This window comes from Anticarsia gemmatalis, chromosome 3 (assembly GCF_050436995.1).
Source record: "Anticarsia gemmatalis isolate Benzon Research Colony breed Stoneville strain chromosome 3, ilAntGemm2 primary, whole genome shotgun sequence".
Lineage (NCBI taxonomy): Eukaryota > Metazoa > Arthropoda > Insecta > Lepidoptera > Erebidae > Anticarsia > Anticarsia gemmatalis.
Window position 1 is genome coordinate 1,387,673 of NC_134747.1, and position 16,809 is coordinate 1,404,481.

The 16,809-nt window shown below is 38.0% G+C and overlaps 4 protein-coding genes across 5 annotated transcripts; 2 read left to right on the forward strand and 2 right to left on the reverse strand.

Moving 5' to 3' along the window:
* The first annotated feature begins 46 nt into the window (after window positions 1-46).
* On the forward strand, window positions 47-1,123 carry LOC142987173 (anaphase-promoting complex subunit 13). The gene is made up of 3 exons (XM_076135749.1): window positions 47-185; window positions 495-708; window positions 1,018-1,123. The coding sequence occupies exon 2, from the start codon at window positions 496-498 to the stop codon at window positions 700-702; it is 207 nt and encodes a 68-aa protein (XP_075991864.1). The 5' UTR covers window positions 47-185; window position 495; the 3' UTR covers window positions 703-708; window positions 1,018-1,123.
* On the forward strand, window positions 184-1,674 carry LOC142987172 (rRNA-processing protein UTP23 homolog). The gene is made up of 2 exons (XM_076135748.1): window positions 184-327; window positions 1,018-1,674. Exons 1-2 carry the CDS (start codon window positions 208-210, stop codon window positions 1,651-1,653), a joined length of 756 nt encoding a protein of 251 aa, XP_075991863.1. The 5' UTR covers window positions 184-207; the 3' UTR covers window positions 1,654-1,674.
* Window positions 1,675-1,678: 4 nt separating this feature from the next.
* On the reverse strand, window positions 1,679-8,959 carry LOC142987171 (uncharacterized). The gene is made up of 4 exons (XM_076135747.1): window positions 7,639-8,959; window positions 7,049-7,290; window positions 6,153-6,491; window positions 1,679-2,234 (listed from the first exon to the last, which is right to left on the reverse strand). Exons 1-4 carry the CDS (start codon window positions 7,952-7,954, stop codon window positions 2,076-2,078), a joined length of 1,056 nt encoding a protein of 351 aa, XP_075991862.1. The 5' UTR covers window positions 7,955-8,959; the 3' UTR covers window positions 1,679-2,075.
* Window positions 8,960-9,713: 754 nt separating this feature from the next.
* LOC142987174 (uncharacterized) lies at window positions 9,714-16,495 on the reverse strand. 2 transcript variants are annotated; one of them, XM_076135751.1, is made up of 5 exons: window positions 15,296-16,495; window positions 14,371-15,025; window positions 13,718-13,856; window positions 12,940-13,057; window positions 9,714-12,672 (listed from the first exon to the last, which is right to left on the reverse strand). In XM_076135751.1, exons 1-5 carry the CDS (start codon window positions 16,332-16,334, stop codon window positions 10,814-10,816), a joined length of 3,810 nt encoding a protein of 1,269 aa, XP_075991866.1. In that variant the 5' UTR covers window positions 16,335-16,495; the 3' UTR covers window positions 9,714-10,813. The 2 variants fall into 2 exon arrangements, with proteins under 2 accessions (XP_075991866.1, XP_075991865.1); XM_076135750.1 differs by having other exon boundaries at window positions 9,714-12,675.
* Between the last annotated feature and the right edge of the window lie 314 nt (window positions 16,496-16,809).

Here is a 16,809-nt window from a genome sequence, read left to right on the forward strand (position 1 = left end):
ATTCTTTCTAGCAAAGAATTAGTAGCTGACCTCCATGAAGTCCATGGTCTCTTCTGGAACATAACTATTGGCATTTGGAAAAGTCAAATTTGACAGCAAATTGACATCAATCCGCATCGCAATATTTTCGTCGTTGCATGTGGTGTGCTTTTTGAATAACGAGAGAAATAAACTAACAATTACAGGTTGGTACAGTAGTTATTCAAAATGAAAATAACCAGGTATAAAAAGGTTCAAAAATACCTGCGATTCTACTATAATAACTACGGTTTCCACCAACCTTACCAGGTTTTACTTGACGGCACATTTTGTTTCGCAGCATTTAAAGTAAGTCTTCTTCTTTTATCTACTTTAACGATACTAACAAAGCAATTAAACACTCATCTATCTTTCAACACAACTGCGTTAAAGAAGAAGTCTTAGTTTTAATTACTGCTCTTGAAAACGTAGCTAAATACATTCAAAAACTTAAAAAGACCTCGTCATATCTACAGAATGGACAGCAAATATCGTCGGAACGGTCGTCTGATAGACATAGTGGATGAGGAGTGGAGGGCGGAGCAGCTGCCTCATGAGGACATCCAGGTTCCTTTGGAGGAGTTGCCGGACCCAGAGGCTGATAGTGCAGACTCTCATCTTACACTTAAAGAGCAAAGCATGCGCTGGCAGGAGAACTTCCCTGAGCCAGCTGGCAGTAATTAAAACTAGGTATTCTTCTTGGTCTTAAAATAATCATTTATTATGTTTGCCTCTTATTAACTTTGGTCTTCATTTTCTACATTAGAAATATTAATACTTAAGTTCTTGGTTTTGCTTATGAATTGATATTTAACTTACGTTTACTTATGTATAGGTAATCTTGGTAATCTTGGACAAGATTGTTTTTGCTATAGTTTTGTGTTGAGCCTCAATTGTTTTTTGAACTTATAATACTTATCTACCCATACAAGAGAAACCCATAGTCAAACTGGTTTGATTGGTCTCTTCATGAACTTATGAATGTTTTTTTATTTCCAGGAACAAATAAACATAAGAGAACAAATCCCAAAATATTTAAACTCTCAAGCTAAACTATTAACAACAAGATGTATTATAATGGAAACTGAGAAAATTGCTAAAAAGACACACGGAGCATTAACAATATTGAAACAATTTGGTATCCATGAATGTGGGCATAAAGAACCGATTGCTGGCTCTAGCTGCATATTGTCTATGATAGGTAAAAGGAATGACAAGCATTATATCCTGGCAACACAGGATAGGGATTTACAAGACAAGCTTAGGGAAAAGGCTGGTGTTCCACTTCTGTATCTTCATAATAAGTCCCCAACATTAGAAAAACCATCCAAAATAAGTTATTCAAAAGCTGGACAAAGTTTGGAAGGTGTGTTCATAACTGAAACTCAGAATGAAGCATTGCAATCTATGAAAAAAGTTTTAGGTCTGGAAGAAAAAGTTGAGGAGCCAAAAATACCTATTAAAAAGAAAAAGCCTCATAATCCAAATCCTTTGTCTTGTAAAAAGAAGAAGAAGAAGCCAGTAAATAATAAAGTGCAGAAGGAAAGTGTGAGTGAAGGTAAAGTTAGGAAGAGAAAGAAGAAGAAGCTGCCTCAACATTTGAAAGAGCAGTTGAAAACAGCTGTTAATGGCTAATAAATATGTTTAGTGTTATAATTGTAGTTGTTATTTATTACAAAACCATAAAATTGGGGTACTAGTACCTGTGTTTCGTCTTAGATTGGCTTTTTCAGGATGTTTTTGATATTATACCTTCAAAAAGATGACAAAATATGTTTGTTGAAGAAAACTCTTGTCTGTAATATATCCCAAAATATCTACAGTTCACACTTTGCCACACAATGCCCGTATAAGTAATCGAATCTAGATCATTCACATATCAGGCCTAGCGCAAAAATAAATGAAGTAAGTAATAAGTAAATAAATAGTAATAGATAATTTTATTGAAAGTAATTACGAACTAAGAATAATCAGACTGCCGGAAATAGGCTACAGTGAAAGCGTCTTTGCCCAGCAGTAGAACAATACAATCTTACAATGGCAACAACAATGACAAACTAAGCTTTAGGCTTGTAAGGCCAGAGTAACTTGAGCCTATAAGCACCGAATGTCAAGATGTGTATCAGCGGCAAGTTCGACAGATACACCGTATGAAAGTGAGTGATGATATCGTAGCATTCCTCCGGTTCGAACACTTCTTGCCCAGTTGGGGAGTCCTGGAACCATCATAAAAAAGATATAATAAAACCAGACGTCATGATTCCCTCAAATTACATCTATTTATAACACAACAGTTAAAGTTCTGGTCAGTCATAGAGTTTACGGGAATCGAACTTACTACCACAAAATAAGTAGTACGATAGATTTCCTTCACCGTTGGAACAAGTCATAATTATTTCTAACTAGCTGACCCGCGCAACTTCGTTTGCGTGTATCCCGCTACTTCGACAAATACAGTCAACGCACCAACACATATTGGATACTAATTTTCAATTCACAATAACTTCTCTTTCCCTTAACCGCGTTTAAAATATTAAAATGTTTTTTTGTTTCTGTGACTCTTCTTTGATCGCCCCCCCTATCGGTTTTTGGAAAAAATATTTAAGTAATGTACAGATTTTTTTTGTCTTATATGTATAGATCAAAGTCGTAGTACCTACTTTTTAATATTATTTATTTTTTATGTACCGTTTTTTTATATTTTTTGTTTTTTTTTATGTACTTACCTACTTTTGTTATATACATCTAACTATTATTTTCTTGTTTACTTTTTAAATTATTTACATTCTACATTTTATTACTTTTACTTATTTTTTATTTACATTTATTTTTAGAAGATTAACTTTGTCTACATTTTTTGAAATATAATATAAGGTATACATACATTTTCATTTTAACGATGAGAAAGGTTTCCCATATATTTAAAATTAAAGACTATCTACAATTAAAAACTACCTGTAGGTAGATATACATGTTATTTTTTTTTATTTTCCTTTTATTTTTTTTTTCTTTACCTTTTTTATGTATTAGATTGTACTTTATTTATGTAGGTACACTATCTATTTTAATTTTTGATTTAGTACTTTTTGTATCTTTTGCCGTGCCGCAATACTAATATCGTGATATCTCCTAAACTATGTGTCTAAATAACACACTGTAAACTGCAAAAATAATCTAAATTAAATGCTCGTGATGATGAACTTACTTATTTTGATAAAGAAAGAAAGAAAGAAAGAAAATAGTATTTATTGAAACACACAGAAACCATATCAAAACACAATAATATTAATATTAAATAAGCAGCGTCCTGTGTGCCAACAGGGAGGTCACTCAGCATTATGCTGGTTGTGACAAACCACAACACAGCGCTGGTTTTCAGTGACCACCCTAAATGACGCCATTTACGGGAGCAGCAGAAACAGAAAACAAAAAACCATTGTTTACAAACTTACTTGTATACCCATCACCAACAAAAATACCCACATATTAATTGAAAAAAATACTAATAAATAAATAATAAACAATATCATTCATCAAATAAACTGTATCATTATAAATATTATGTAGGTACACAAATTATTGTCGTACATACTTGTAGTTATCTCTCTCACACAAGACCCGTCTCGCTCGCCGCCGCCGCGCCGGTCCCATCACGTGAATTACTCACAAACACGCGCCGGCGCGACAGCAGCGCACGAGTCACGCGATATTGAACATAATTTCGACAGCCTGATTTTAAAAATTTCCGTGGACACTAACAAAGATGCAAAACAAAAATGGCAGCCACACTTCGTCAACAACAAAGATAACAAATCACCGCCACCACTGTATGAGGAGCAGTAAGAAAAACCAGCTTATGCCAAAATTATGATGTGCATGGATCATAAACATAGTGTAAGTAGTAGGCAATTACATATTAGATTATCTATACTAAATATTACTACGTGTTATTTGCTGGTTGAGAAGTATTTTTTTCATATTACTTCTAAAACAAAATTTTGATTTTAGGGATCTTACAGGCGGTGGTATATTGTTCCAACAGTGAGTGGCGGCATACCTAAAACATCCCCTGAATGCCACAGTTTTGTGATTTTGTACGGAAAGCGGCCTCGATGACGATCTTGTGGAGTACGAATAGTGATCACGTCGCCAAACCAGCCTGTTATAGAGGTACTCCGGTGTTTTATTACTTAGAACCCCGAATAATAAGGTAGCCAGGTGAAGTTCTCTCCTTGCCTCCATTTTTAATTTATTATATTGATTCAGATAGGGAGTGATGTGGCTCCTTCGGGGTATATTGTAACAGAATCGAGCGCAAGCGTTCTGTACCCGTTGAATCAGTCGGACTGTACGTGACAACAGGCAAGGCCCGTAAACCACATCACAATAATTGAGCTTAGATAGAACAAGGGATTCAACTAGCATTTCTCTCATTGGTATGCTAAGGAATTTCCTGATCCTATACAGAACCTTTAATTTATAGAAACAGCTTTTGACCAGATTGTTTACGTGTCCCTCAAAGCGTAGTTCAGGGTCAAAGAGTAGGCCTAGGTTTCTAGCTGTATCAACTCTTTCAATATTTACCCCCATAATTTTTATTTCCGGTCTACATGATAATAATGAGTTTATTTGTTTCTTGCTGCCCATAATCATAAACTTGGATTTCTGTGGATTTAGTGATAGCGAATTTTTATTGCTCCAAGATACAAGTCTTTCCAGATCCAAGTTTATAGCTTGCACAGCAGTCGATACGTTGTTTGCCGTCATGGAGTGATACAATTGTGTATCATCGGCATAAATATGGTATTTACTGTTTCGTATACAGGTTGTTATATCTGCACTATATATAATAAAAAGCAGCGGTCCCAACAGTGATCCTTGGGGAATTCCCCTGGGAACTGCTTTAGGGGTGGAAGACAAAGTAGTACCGTCTTTCTTTTTAATCTCAACCCGCTGGAGTCTATTAATTAGATAACTTTCAAACCACTTGACCGTGTCGCAGTCAAAACCATAGAACGACAATTTTGAAAGTAACAAATTTATATTTACACTATCAAAAGCGCGGGAAAAATCTAATAATGTTAATATCGAGCCTTCGCCCCGGTCTCTTGCCTCTAGTATGTTGTCAACAACATCTGCCAGTGCGGTTGCAGTGCCCCTGCCCCGTCTAAAGCCCGACTGCAAATCCGGCAGAATTCCATTTGTTTCTAAAAAATTTACCACCTGTGTATACACTACTCTTTCCAGAACCTTGGACAGACTCGGTAAAATACTTATGGGTCGGAGGTCTTTATAGTTTTGAGGGTTGTTGTTCTTAGGCAGTGGCCGTACATTCGCGAACTTCCATAAAGTCGGAAAAGTATGTGTGTTGATAGATTTGTTGACTACATTAGTTATTGCATTAAGGGACTGCGGAAGAGTTAATTGGATCATATCTCTAGATATACCATCTATACCTATAGCGTTCGACGTTATGTTGTTGATTATTTTTAAAACAGTGTTTGAATCTGTAGGAATTAAAGAAAAAGAAGCTGAGCTGTATCTATGGAATTCAAAAAATGATAAGTCCGAAATCGTTACATTTGAGCTGCCGGGTATATCTAGAAACGCAGTATTTAAACCGTCTGGGTCATCACATTGTTCTAAAAATGTACTGTCCTTCGTAGGAGTGGACAGTACGTGCGTTTTTATGTTGTACCATAAAACTTTAGGCTTTTTTGTGTTGTCAGTAATATTTTTGGTGAAATATGCCTTTTTTTCGTTATATAATGCAACGGCGGCTTGGTGTTTTAAATCTAAATAGTAACGTTTTTGTGCTTCATTATTAGTTGTTCGAGCCCGACAGCGGGCTTCATCGCGTAATTTGAAAATTAATTTAATGTTATCTGTAATCCACGGCGTTGGTGTACCCCGAAACGTTGTTTTTTTTATTGGCGCGTGTTTATCAAAAATACTTAAAACATATGAATTAAACATACCCACCAGGTCATTCACGTCAACCTCACAATTTAATGCCTCCCACCTGATCGAATCCAAATCGGTCAATTATATAATAACATTTACTTATTTGGACTTTCAACCACAGCCGGCCCAAAAACCCGTATAAGATCTTCCTCACTACGTATAACACTTGCCTTGTCTCCAGGCCCACGACGGGCAAGAATACGGCCGTGCCTGGTCCACACGTACTTCCATCCCGCACGTTGTCCCGCGTCCCTCGCACGACGAAACAAAAGACGATTCAGCTTTGTGAGACGTTCATTAACGTAGAAGCGTCTCGGTGCACCTGCCATGTTGAGGTCAGCTGTAGTCGCCCCCCGCCGCACGCGCGCACCATTTATAAGATCGTCACGCAGGCTGCGACGCGCCAGTCGTACTATGACTGTACGGGGACGTATCTCCATCTCGCCGGCCGCGCTTGTGGCGTCAATACGTCTCCCACCGATCCGGTCCGCACTCACGATATCTCGATCCTCCAAATGAATACCGATTATATATCACCAGTTAAACATCACCCAACGAATTAAATGTTTTTTTAATACAGAAAAGTAGTTTTTGTGACTTTAATAAAAAAGCTGGATATATGTCATCGCGGACTTTTTTGTAGAACTAATAAAGACCAATGTTTTTGCTATACATTGTTCTTACTTGTATCCAACGGTATAAGCGGCGCACGCACAAATGCAATCTTCAATTAGATTTTTTTTCTGACTTCTTGGACATAAATCGCTATAACTCAGCTAATATAGTTTCAATGTATTTCAATTATATATAAAAACCTGTCGGAGAAAATACTCTTTCTATTAGTGAAAACCGCATCAAAATCCGTTGCGTAGTTTTAAAGTTTTATGCATACGAAGGGACTACAGACAAAATGGGCGACTTTGTTTTATACTATGTAGTGATACACACTTAACTTCGAAAAGTCATTGGTGTGTAACTGTTGCCTCGTACATGAAAAGTCCATCATCTAAAAAAATAAATAACATCAAATTAAACACCTTCGTAGAACCGCAAGAGAGCACCTTACCTCTATAGTATGTCGAATCATAATCTCCTTAAAATAATTCCACACAGCGATGGGAGACTGCCAGTAATACCACTTGAAATAACAATGAGAGTCCAGATATATCGTGAGCAGGACAGACAGTTTGAACGCGTCGAAGTCGCGCTGTGCCGCGTAGTCAATCGTTTCTCTTAGCAGGCTGATGAGAAAGTTCTTCTCTGATAGGTCGTGGTTACGTGTTATTTTCTGTTCGACTAGGATTTCAGCTGAAAGTTATATATAAACGTTCACTGATAAACACATTATTTATTTCTTTTTCTGTTGCATATTCAACCATTAACCTATGTTACAGACAGCCATAAAAATGTATTTATGGTACTCATTTTAGTTCAATCTTGTCCCGAGCAATTTTACATACATAAAAAAACTGAAAAAGAAACGCTGGCGTGACGACCTAGATGCCTTTGAGAGGGATAGGTAATGGAAATGACTGGGAAAACGGGGGAAGGCCTTTGCCCAACAGCTGGACAGTACAGGCTACCAAAAAAAAGGATACAAAAACCGAGCTCAACGAGTAGGAATCGCTGTGTAAAGTAGCAGAATTTCTAACAAACCTAAGTACTTCTTCAATCCATACTCCTTATCAGCATCAGCAGCCGCGATCATCTCAACAACAGTTTGCTCATTGAAAATACTCCCAATTATCAGTTTCGGCTTCGGTTCTACTCCTGGCTTTTGGAAGGGAGGGGCATCGTTCTCTTTCAAAGAATGAAAGTAGCAGGGAGCAGACGTTTGCTGTTTTACTTCACCTACTGAGGAGGACGGTACTATTGGTGCTGAAGCCGCCTTGATCTTCGTCGACGGAGTTTTAGACTTGGATAAGTCAGAACTTGTGCTAGTGTTTGAGTTTATTATGGATTTTGAGTCCATGTTGAACTAGAGAAGAAATTATAACGTATCAGCTTTGTTATTGTTGATTGGTTGACGTTGTCAAAGTTTACTTTTAACAAATTTAATACGAAAGAGGTAGGAGAGTCTTACGTGTGAAACGATAAAGTTTTTACGTGAATGTATCAAATAACAGAAATGAAAGGAGATCATCCACGCTCCATACATTTTTGGGCCTTTTTTCAAAGTGCCGGCCAACAAAAAAAAGTGGCATGTATCGATAGAGCTAGCCATTTGAAGCAATAGTTAGTATGGCACGAAACCGGTAGGATCGCTTTGAACCGAGTTATACAGGTTTGAAGATTCATAATATTCAAACATTTATTCATTTCTGAAAGTACTGTGAAACATAAAATAATGATTGATTTTGCTAGAATTAACTATATAAAGCAAACGACCACCCTTAAGTTGATTTAAGGTCGTAAGCACACGTATCAACTCGGAAACGGGTCGTCACTGTATCAACTCGAGCTCATCAGTATTATTTGTATGTAATTCCCTACTGTAACACACTTATCGGAATCGTTATGTGATCGCCCCGGCTCACGACGATGGGAGTGGTGCGTATGCGCATTATGCATACACCAGCACCCAGGGTGGGGTGCGGGACTATGTGCAAATTCCGATAGAAGGGCGGGCATACCTTCTAAACCGCAACATGTGTCCTCATAACAAGGGCCCTCATCACAAATGGTGCCCGAAGCACAAAATATTGTTCTACATGCCGATGAGTCGGACATAACAACCCAACGGCAACACTCTAGATGACCTCTTACCTAGACGATGGTTTGATAGTTGCACACAATCGAGGGTGCGGCCCCTTGGGTTCGCTAAGGGAGGATGCGCTGACCTTGCGCTAGTCGCCAGTGACCAGTCCAGTGGCGAAGCATTGAGGCGCCGGGGGAATCAAACTCGCACCTAAGGGGCCGCACCCTCGGTTGTGTGCAACTAACAAACCATCGTCTAGGTAAGAGGTCACCTAGAGTGTTGCCGTTGGGTTGTTATCTCCGACTCATTGGCATGTGGAACAATATTTTGTGCTTTGGGCACGATTTGTGATGAGGGCCCTTGTTATGAGGACACATGTTGCGGTTTAGAAGGTGTGCCCACAATTCTATCGGAATTTGCACATAGCCCCGCACTCCACCCTGGGTGCTGGTGTATGCATAATGCGCATACGAACCACTTCCATGGACGTGAGCCGGGGCGATCACATAACGATTCCGATAAGTGCGTTACAGTAGGGAATTACATACAAATAATACTGATGAGCTCGAGTTGATACGGTGACGACCCGTTTCCGAGTTGATACGTGTGCTTACGACCTTAAATCAACTTAAGGGTGGTCGTTTGCTTTATATAGTTAATTCTAGCAAAATCAATCATTATTTTATGTTTCACAGCACTTTCAGAAATGAATAAATGTTTGAATATTATGAGTCTTCAAACCTGTATAACTCGGTTCAAAGCGATCCTACCGGTTTCGTGCCATACTAACTATTGCTTCAAATGGCTAGTTCTATCGATACATGCCACTTTTTTTTGTTGGCCGGCACTTTGAAAAAAGGCCCAAAATGGATGATCTCCTTTAGGATTTAATCGGGTAAGGAAAAACTAGTGACCATCAGTGGTACAAGAAGAGAGGGGACGAACGAACTGGCACTAAAATATGTCTCATATGAACAAAAAGTTGAAACTAAATATACTTACAAAAAGTTAGTTATTTACAAAAACAGTAAAATATTTCAAATTAATTTTATTATTATAATAATAACAGACTGAGGAAATACACTTTCAACGAATTTTCATAACGCAACCGCATGTATCGACATCACTTGAAATAAAGCTACTTGTATTACTTACAAGGTACCATGCGTTAGAAAAAAAAAGGAGAAACAAGACTACAGAATAGTGATAACAATTAATAATCACTTTAGCTTGTTTTAAATCAGAAAATGCACTGTAACATTTATAAAATCTCTATTTTCAAACACTCTTAATACAAGCGACGTCTGAAAAAATCCGTTGAAAGATGTAAGATTTTTACAACATTTTTTTACACACTACTTATGAATTACCTTATATTATAATGGTTAGAGCTCACTTGTCTACTGTTTGCGTATTCATCATGTTGTCTCACTTACACACATAACGAATTATAGAGATAGAACTATAAATTTTGACAAATATGCAAACTTAAATATAATCAGGGTGGCATATTCCGTCTATTTGAAATAATACTCGTTATAATCTAGTTGCAGCGTTTGTAGAATAGTCAGTAAAAGTAGGTAATAAGTCAGCTGTTTCTATAAACGCTGCAACTCGATTATAACGATTATTATTTAAAATAGACTGTTTTACCCAATAGACGGAATATGCCCTGACTTTACCAAAGTTTAGTCTCACCAGTAAACACCATTTATGTATGTATCTGAGTATAGCAACAAACCAGTGCGTAGAAAGCGATAAATAAATACAAGAGATTTAGAAAGAGTACAAGTACACACGCACTCCTAAACTAACATAAAAGGAAATATTTTGAGTTAACTACACACGGTCTTCTGATTCCAAACTAAGCAGAGCTTGTACTATGGTAACCAAACAACTGATAAACGTACTTATAGACTTCTAAATACATACTTATATAGATAAATTTACAACCAGGCTCAGAACAAATACTCGTACTCATCACACAAATATTTGTTTTAGATGGGATTGGAATCTACCACACGCGATGCCACGGTTTTCTATATCTCTTGTTTTATATATCATTATCAACACAACGGCTTGAAGCTATATACAAACACAAAAAAAAAGGCAAATAAACACAATTATTTATCATTATGACCGTTGTTGTTTCACTTTGACCCTATCTTTGCCATTTAAGTCAAAATTATCCCAATACCTCCCCGGAGCGGCTACCGGGGAGTCTTCTGAAGCGCTACTCTCAGAAGACGATGAAGAAGATGAAGAAGAAGAGTCTTCAGATTCTGAACTTTCTTCTTTCCTTTTACTCTTCTTTTTAGAATAATCATCATCACTAGACTTTTTGTTCTTTTTATTCTTTTTAGAACTCTCCGTTCTGTGTTTATTATTTTCTTCTTTACCGTTCTGTTCGTAATGTTTACGCTTAGATCTGTCATCTACGATATTTCGTTCGTCTTTCCGACGGCTATTCTTCTCTTCTCGATCCCCAGTCTTCTTTTTATTTCTGTATTCTTCTTGGTCGTCTTCTTTGCGTGATTTCTCATAATTCTTACGATCTTTATCTTCTGTGTCATTCCTACGAGACTTTTTGTCATCTTTGTTATATTTGTCAGAGTCTTTCTGTCTTTTGTCATCATTATTATCTCTATCCTTGCGAGGTCTATCGTCGTCTCTGTCTTCTTTGCGACGTCTCCAGTCGTCTTTTTTTTCTTCTCTCCAGTCTCTATCGTCCTGTCTCTTTTCCTCATTGTCATTGTGCCTTTGGTCATATTCTCTACGTGATTTACTTTCATCCTTACGCGATCTATCATCCCTGTAATCTTTTTTGTAACTTTCATCATCTTCTTTCTGTCTCGAATCATTCCTATAGTTCTTTTCATCATTTCGTGATTCTCTTTCATCGCCTCTCCGTGTTCGGTCATCATCACCACGGCTTTTATCACCTTTTCGGGGTCTATCATCATTATTTCTATTTGACTTAGGGTCCTCTCTTTGCCTGCCTTCATCTTTACGATTCCTATCACTGCGTCCTTGGTCTTCCCGTGACTCCCTTTCTTCCCCTTTCCTTGATCTGTCATCATTTTTATCATTTCTCACTCTTTCATCGTCCCTACGATTTCTCTCATCATTACGATCAGACTCATTTCGTCCCCTTTCCTCCCCTCTGCGCCTTTCATCATCTCGACGACCACTATCATCACGACCTCGGTCTTCTCTTTCATCTCCTTTGCGTCTATCATCAGCACGTCCCCTATCATCACGACTTTGTTCATCCCTTTCATCTCCTCTTCGTCTATCGTCATCTCTACGAACCCTATCATCACGACCACGGTCTTCCCTTTCATCTCCTTTGCGTCTATCATCAGCACGTCCCCTATCGTCACGACTTAGTTCTTCCCTTTCATCTCCTTTTCGTCTATCATCATCTCTACGAACTCTATTATTACGATCCTGTTCATCCCTTTCATCATCCTTACGGCCCCTATCATCACGACGTCGGTCTTCCCTTTCATCTCCTTTCCGCCTTTCATCACCCCTCCGACCTCTATCATCGTATGCTAGTTCATCTCTTTCATCACGCCGTGGCCTATCATCATCCCTCCTACCCCTATCATCGTTTCTATCACCTCTCTCATCATTCCTACGACCCCTGTCTTCATCCCTACGTCTATCTCTGTCATCCATACGACGTTTGTTCTGATCTCTCTGTCTATCATTATCTCTGCTCCTATCACGTCTAAAGTCATCTTCATCATCGTCTCTTCTCCCTCTCCTGTCGTCTCCGTTCCTTCTGTCTCGAGGCCTGGAGTCTTCTAAGTCATTCCTGTCCATTCTTCTAGCGTCCTTGCCGTATGTGTCGTAGAAGCCGTCGTGCCCCCACCTCTCCCCCTTCTCCTTGGCAACGGTTTCGGCTAGAGTCTCCGGGTCATCATCCTTCTTTTTATCCTTCTTAGATTTGCTTTTCTTCTTCTTTTTGGATTTCTCTTCTTCGTCTTCTGTAAAGAATAGTTACATTAGAGATTGAAATATGACTTTGTGCCTCTCGCATTTCTTTTAAAATATTATTTGTATTGGTACTATTTTTATGTAATATGAAAATATGTTCTTTTCAGATACTTTTTTATAGAAATAACTGATTCCACCTCGTCACTACGCAATCGTATCTTTCTGCAGCTATAATCTTGAAACTAAATAAGTATGAAATACTCAATAATTAAATTAGATAGTCATCACAATGATAATAGAGTATAGTATATTACCACTGGAACTTGAATCACTGGAAGACGATGAATCAGAACTGGAACTGCTGGAGTCGGAGCTGGAATCTGAACTGGATTCACTGTCCAGTTTGATCTCTGTCACGGGCGGTGGGACATTCTGAAAATGAGGAACATAAGAACTTAATAATATGTAAGCACATATTATTACTGCGAAACGTTTTACTGCAAAAATATCATTCAACATTGTCAAAAGAATTAAAATCGGCCTATTATTAATTACGACTATCATAAAAGTAATCCAAATTACAGAGGTATGATACAAACCACATTGAATCACTTAAATTAGAGGTAGAGATCTCTAGAAAGACACAATTTATTATACCTAGCAATCAATTTTGGGCATTAAAATCATAATATAGCAGCACTCCGCAGTCACGAAGATAAGATTAAAACTGAAGACGAACTCGAAAAAAGTATGTACTAACGAACGACGGCATCCATACATTCTGTTAGATTTTTATCATTTGTCTACCCAACATTATATATTCTAACTAGCTGACCCTCGCAACTTCGCTTGCGTCACATAAGAGAGAATGCGTCAAAATTTTCCCCGTTTTTGTAACATTTTTTATTCGTACTCTGCTCCTATTGGTTGTAGCGTGATGATATATAGCCTATAGCCTTCCTCGATAAATGGGTTATCTAACATTGAAAGAAATTTTTAAATCGGACCAGTAGTTCCTGAGATTAGCGCGTTCAAACAAACAAACAAAATCTTCAGCTTTATAATTTGAGTATAGATATGAGTATAGATTACCTTAGGCATCTGTTTCAAGTGTTCTCTAAGCTCGTCAGTGAGACCTCCAAGACCTATAGAAGTGAAGAAATTGATGGAGAACCTCGTATTCTTGGGGTTGTCGCGCGGGAATATACCGGAGAACGCGTCCTGTAGAGTCCTGAAACAGAAGAGAAGAGCCTTTATTAATTGAGAAGCTTAATATCTTAAACATATTTAAGATCATATTTTCTTATGGGTGGTTTTCTGGGTTACACAATATTAGTTAATTAGTATTAGTTCATTAGTTTTGTTATAGCACAGGCAAAAGAGATAAAGGGGATTGATAACTTTCCTATAAGGATTGTATAAATATTTTTTAAAAAGGACTTTTTTACCAACCCTTTAACAAATAACTTGTGTAATCTTAGTTAATAGACGGAATGGCGAAAGGTTTGCGTGAATGATAATATAATTGGTAGTGAAAAGGTGCCGCCAAACAACTTGAACACGAGGTCGGCAAAATGGGAAGCAAACGGAACGCTAAGACGTTACAAAGGGCAGTCAGATATACGAATCGGGTGATGGATAAACAAGAGCTTTCGCTAACGTTTTTTTCCAAGGGGACTGATGTTTACATCAAATAGTTTTTTGGCATCTAGATAGTCTATAAAACTTAGCGATAGCTAACTCACGGGTCTTTCAGTCGATCATTCAGCTTCTTCAATCCCATATACTCCGCTAGCTCTTGGAATAATATCTTGATATAAATACGACTGGAACTAGTTGTATCTTCCTCATTCAACTTCACACACTCCAATACTTCCCAACTGATCGAGTCTGTAAATAGCAAGTGAGCGAAAAACTTGCTAACATTCCTTAAACGATTTGTATCTAACCTATGAGCAGTCGCATAAGAGTCTTTGAAAATCTCTTCAAAAGGCCCTATGTATATTCTGTTGATGTTACAAAACCGTTGGGCAAGTAACCCGTAGAACTTTTCATATGTTCTCTGTTCAGCGCAGCAGTCTAAAAACATGTGACATAGCTCTACTTCTTGTCCCGGTTTTAGCTGCATTTTCATCAACTTGTGTGCGCATTCTTCAAAGTCTAAACTGGAGTTGATCGTCAGGTATATTGTTCTACGTAAAGCTACGAGGTTTGTTTCCGTATTGTCAATGATTGTGACTTCCTTCTGTTCCTGGTCTTCCTCTTCTTCTTCCTCGTCACTGCCGCTTTCTCCGGAACTGTCTTCTTCACCAGATTCAGCGTCGGAGCCTAAGATCTCTTTGCTGAGTGTTTTGTATTTTTGTTCATTTTCCTCATATTTGTCGTCGAATTTGAAGACATCTGGAATAATTGAATTAAGAATTAGAATTGCACCTTAAGAAATATTTTATCTGAAATTTAAATAGTAACAATGGTTTATATTGAAACTTAACAATTTATTGTTAACCAAGGTATAAGGTTCAATTGAATCAAACCCAAATTACATTAAATGCTAGTTAGTTGATAAACTATTTCAGTATTGCAGTGTAGAAAATTAATTTACCCTGTAATATCAAAACAAAAAGAAGCTATTGTAACTTAGTAAAAACATTAGCCAAAAACAATACTTACTCAGGATATCCTGTGGGTCCGTAGCCTCATCCAGCATCATGAGGTGAGTGAACTGTTCCTCCTCAGGCACCAGTTCCAACTCCTCAATCAGAGCCGGGTGGTCTTTGAACCCATCCTTCCACACTTGGAACATCACTTCAATCATGTACTGCACCCTTTTATCCAGCTGGCCTTCATGGAGTATGTTCCTCAACATCTCAAATATAGCATTGACACCTTTCGAAGACACCTCGGTCAGTTTCTGACCACATTCCTTCAAAAATGCTATAGCTACTTCCACTGAATCATCCGTAGGTGTCTCCACTAGTAAAGTGAGGAGCTCTAATGCCAATATCTCGTGTGCAACCCGCTGGTTCACAAGATGCGCTATAAAAGATGCTGATGATATACATACAGGTTTGTCATTACGTTTGAAACCTCTTTTGAACTGTATAACTAACCTCTTTAGAAGAAGTTCGCCTATGTTTGGAAAACGAGAGTTGACTGCGGCCACTAAGGCGGCGTACACATTTGTGAATGTTGGAGAAGCAGCTTGTGCTTGGATAACTGATCGACATAGCAGACCTCTACCTCGGACTATGTTTTCCTTTAGCAACTCTTTGATGATTATACCAATGTTACCGACGTTAATTTTATTGATGTGACCGTGTATTGACTTCTTCAAAGCTTCCCATGCAAGTCTCTGATATGCTACTGAAGATTTGTCTGTAATTTGAGCCTGCATCATCCTCAGTCTTGCCGGCGGTATGTAAGCACCACCAGTTCTTGTGTTCAACATGTCTGTTTCCTTCGCACGACGCGCCGGAGCCTCTTTCTTTACTTCGGAATCTTTTTCAGAGGTTGTTTGTTTTTCTTGTTTTGGCGCAACATTCGGCGATCGTGACCTGGAATGTTTACGTTTACGTCTAGATTCTTTGTCACGGTGCTCTGCTGGTGATCTGGACCTCGTACGTGCCCTTTTTGACTTCTTTTCCTTGCGTCTTTCGTCTTCATCACTGTTTCTATCTTTCCTACGTTTACTTTCCTTTGAAGGCTCCATCTTGTATTGCGAAGCACTTAACCATAAAAGTAAACAATTGTCACGTGTAGAGTTCTCTACATAAAATAAAAATGCGAACTACACACTAATATATTATTCAATAAACTCATGTAATGTGAATCAATGAATTATCAAACACGATGGCGCGACAGCCATTTTATTTTGACGTTTGACGTTTTTGAGTAGTTGTCATGTCAGGGTTACCAGTTCATAAAAAAATAATATAAAAGTACGTCTAAAAAGAAGACGGTCTAAAAATACTAGGTCTAAAACGGAAAAGCCTTAAACGTGTAAAAGGAAACACCAATACGATCAAAGTATGTCCTATTCAAACATTTGTTCTTAAATCAAATTGTTCCCATTCTCCCTCAACCACGATTCTTTAATACGTAGGACACGATTCATAAGTTAGATAGACGTAGATTAAGTATGGTCTTTTGACTAAAGGTTGGTAGCACGTCGGTAGGTACTAAAT

What these genes read in the sequence shown, in the direction of transcription:
- LOC142987173 (XM_076135749.1), top strand. Translation starts at nt 496, where the DNA reads ATGGACAGCAAATATCGTCGGAACGGTCGTCTGATAGACATAGTGGAT.
- LOC142987174 (XM_076135750.1), bottom strand. Translation starts at nt 16,334, where the DNA reads ATGGAGCCTTCAAAGGAAAGTAAACGTAGGAAAGATAGAAACAGTGAT. An exon ending in AATGATCGACTGAAAGACCC is followed by an intron (nt 13,857 to 14,370) that starts GTGAGTTAGCTA and finishes CTTCTGTTTCAG; the next exon opens with GACTCTACAGGACGCGTTCT. An exon ending in CAGTGATTCAAGTTCCAGTG is followed by an intron (nt 12,676 to 12,939) that starts GTAATATACTAT and finishes TATTCTTTACAG; the next exon opens with AAGACGAAGAAGAGAAATCC.
- LOC142987172 (XM_076135748.1), top strand. Translation starts at nt 208, where the DNA reads ATGAAAATAACCAGGTATAAAAAGGTTCAAAAATACCTGCGATTCTAC. An exon ending in TTTGTTTCGCAGCATTTAAA is followed by an intron (nt 328 to 1,017) that starts GTAAGTCTTCTT and finishes TTTTATTTCCAG; the next exon opens with GAACAAATAAACATAAGAGA.
- LOC142987171 (XM_076135747.1), bottom strand. Translation starts at nt 7,954, where the DNA reads ATGGACTCAAAATCCATAATAAACTCAAACACTAGCACAAGTTCTGAC. An exon ending in TGATTCGACATACTATAGAG is followed by an intron (nt 6,492 to 7,048) that starts GTAAGGTGCTCT and finishes ATTCATTTGGAG; the next exon opens with GATCGAGATATCGTGAGTGC. An exon ending in GTCGTGGGCCTGGAGACAAG is followed by an intron (nt 2,235 to 6,152) that starts GCAAGTGTTATA and finishes TGATGGTTCCAG; the next exon opens with GACTCCCCAACTGGGCAAGA.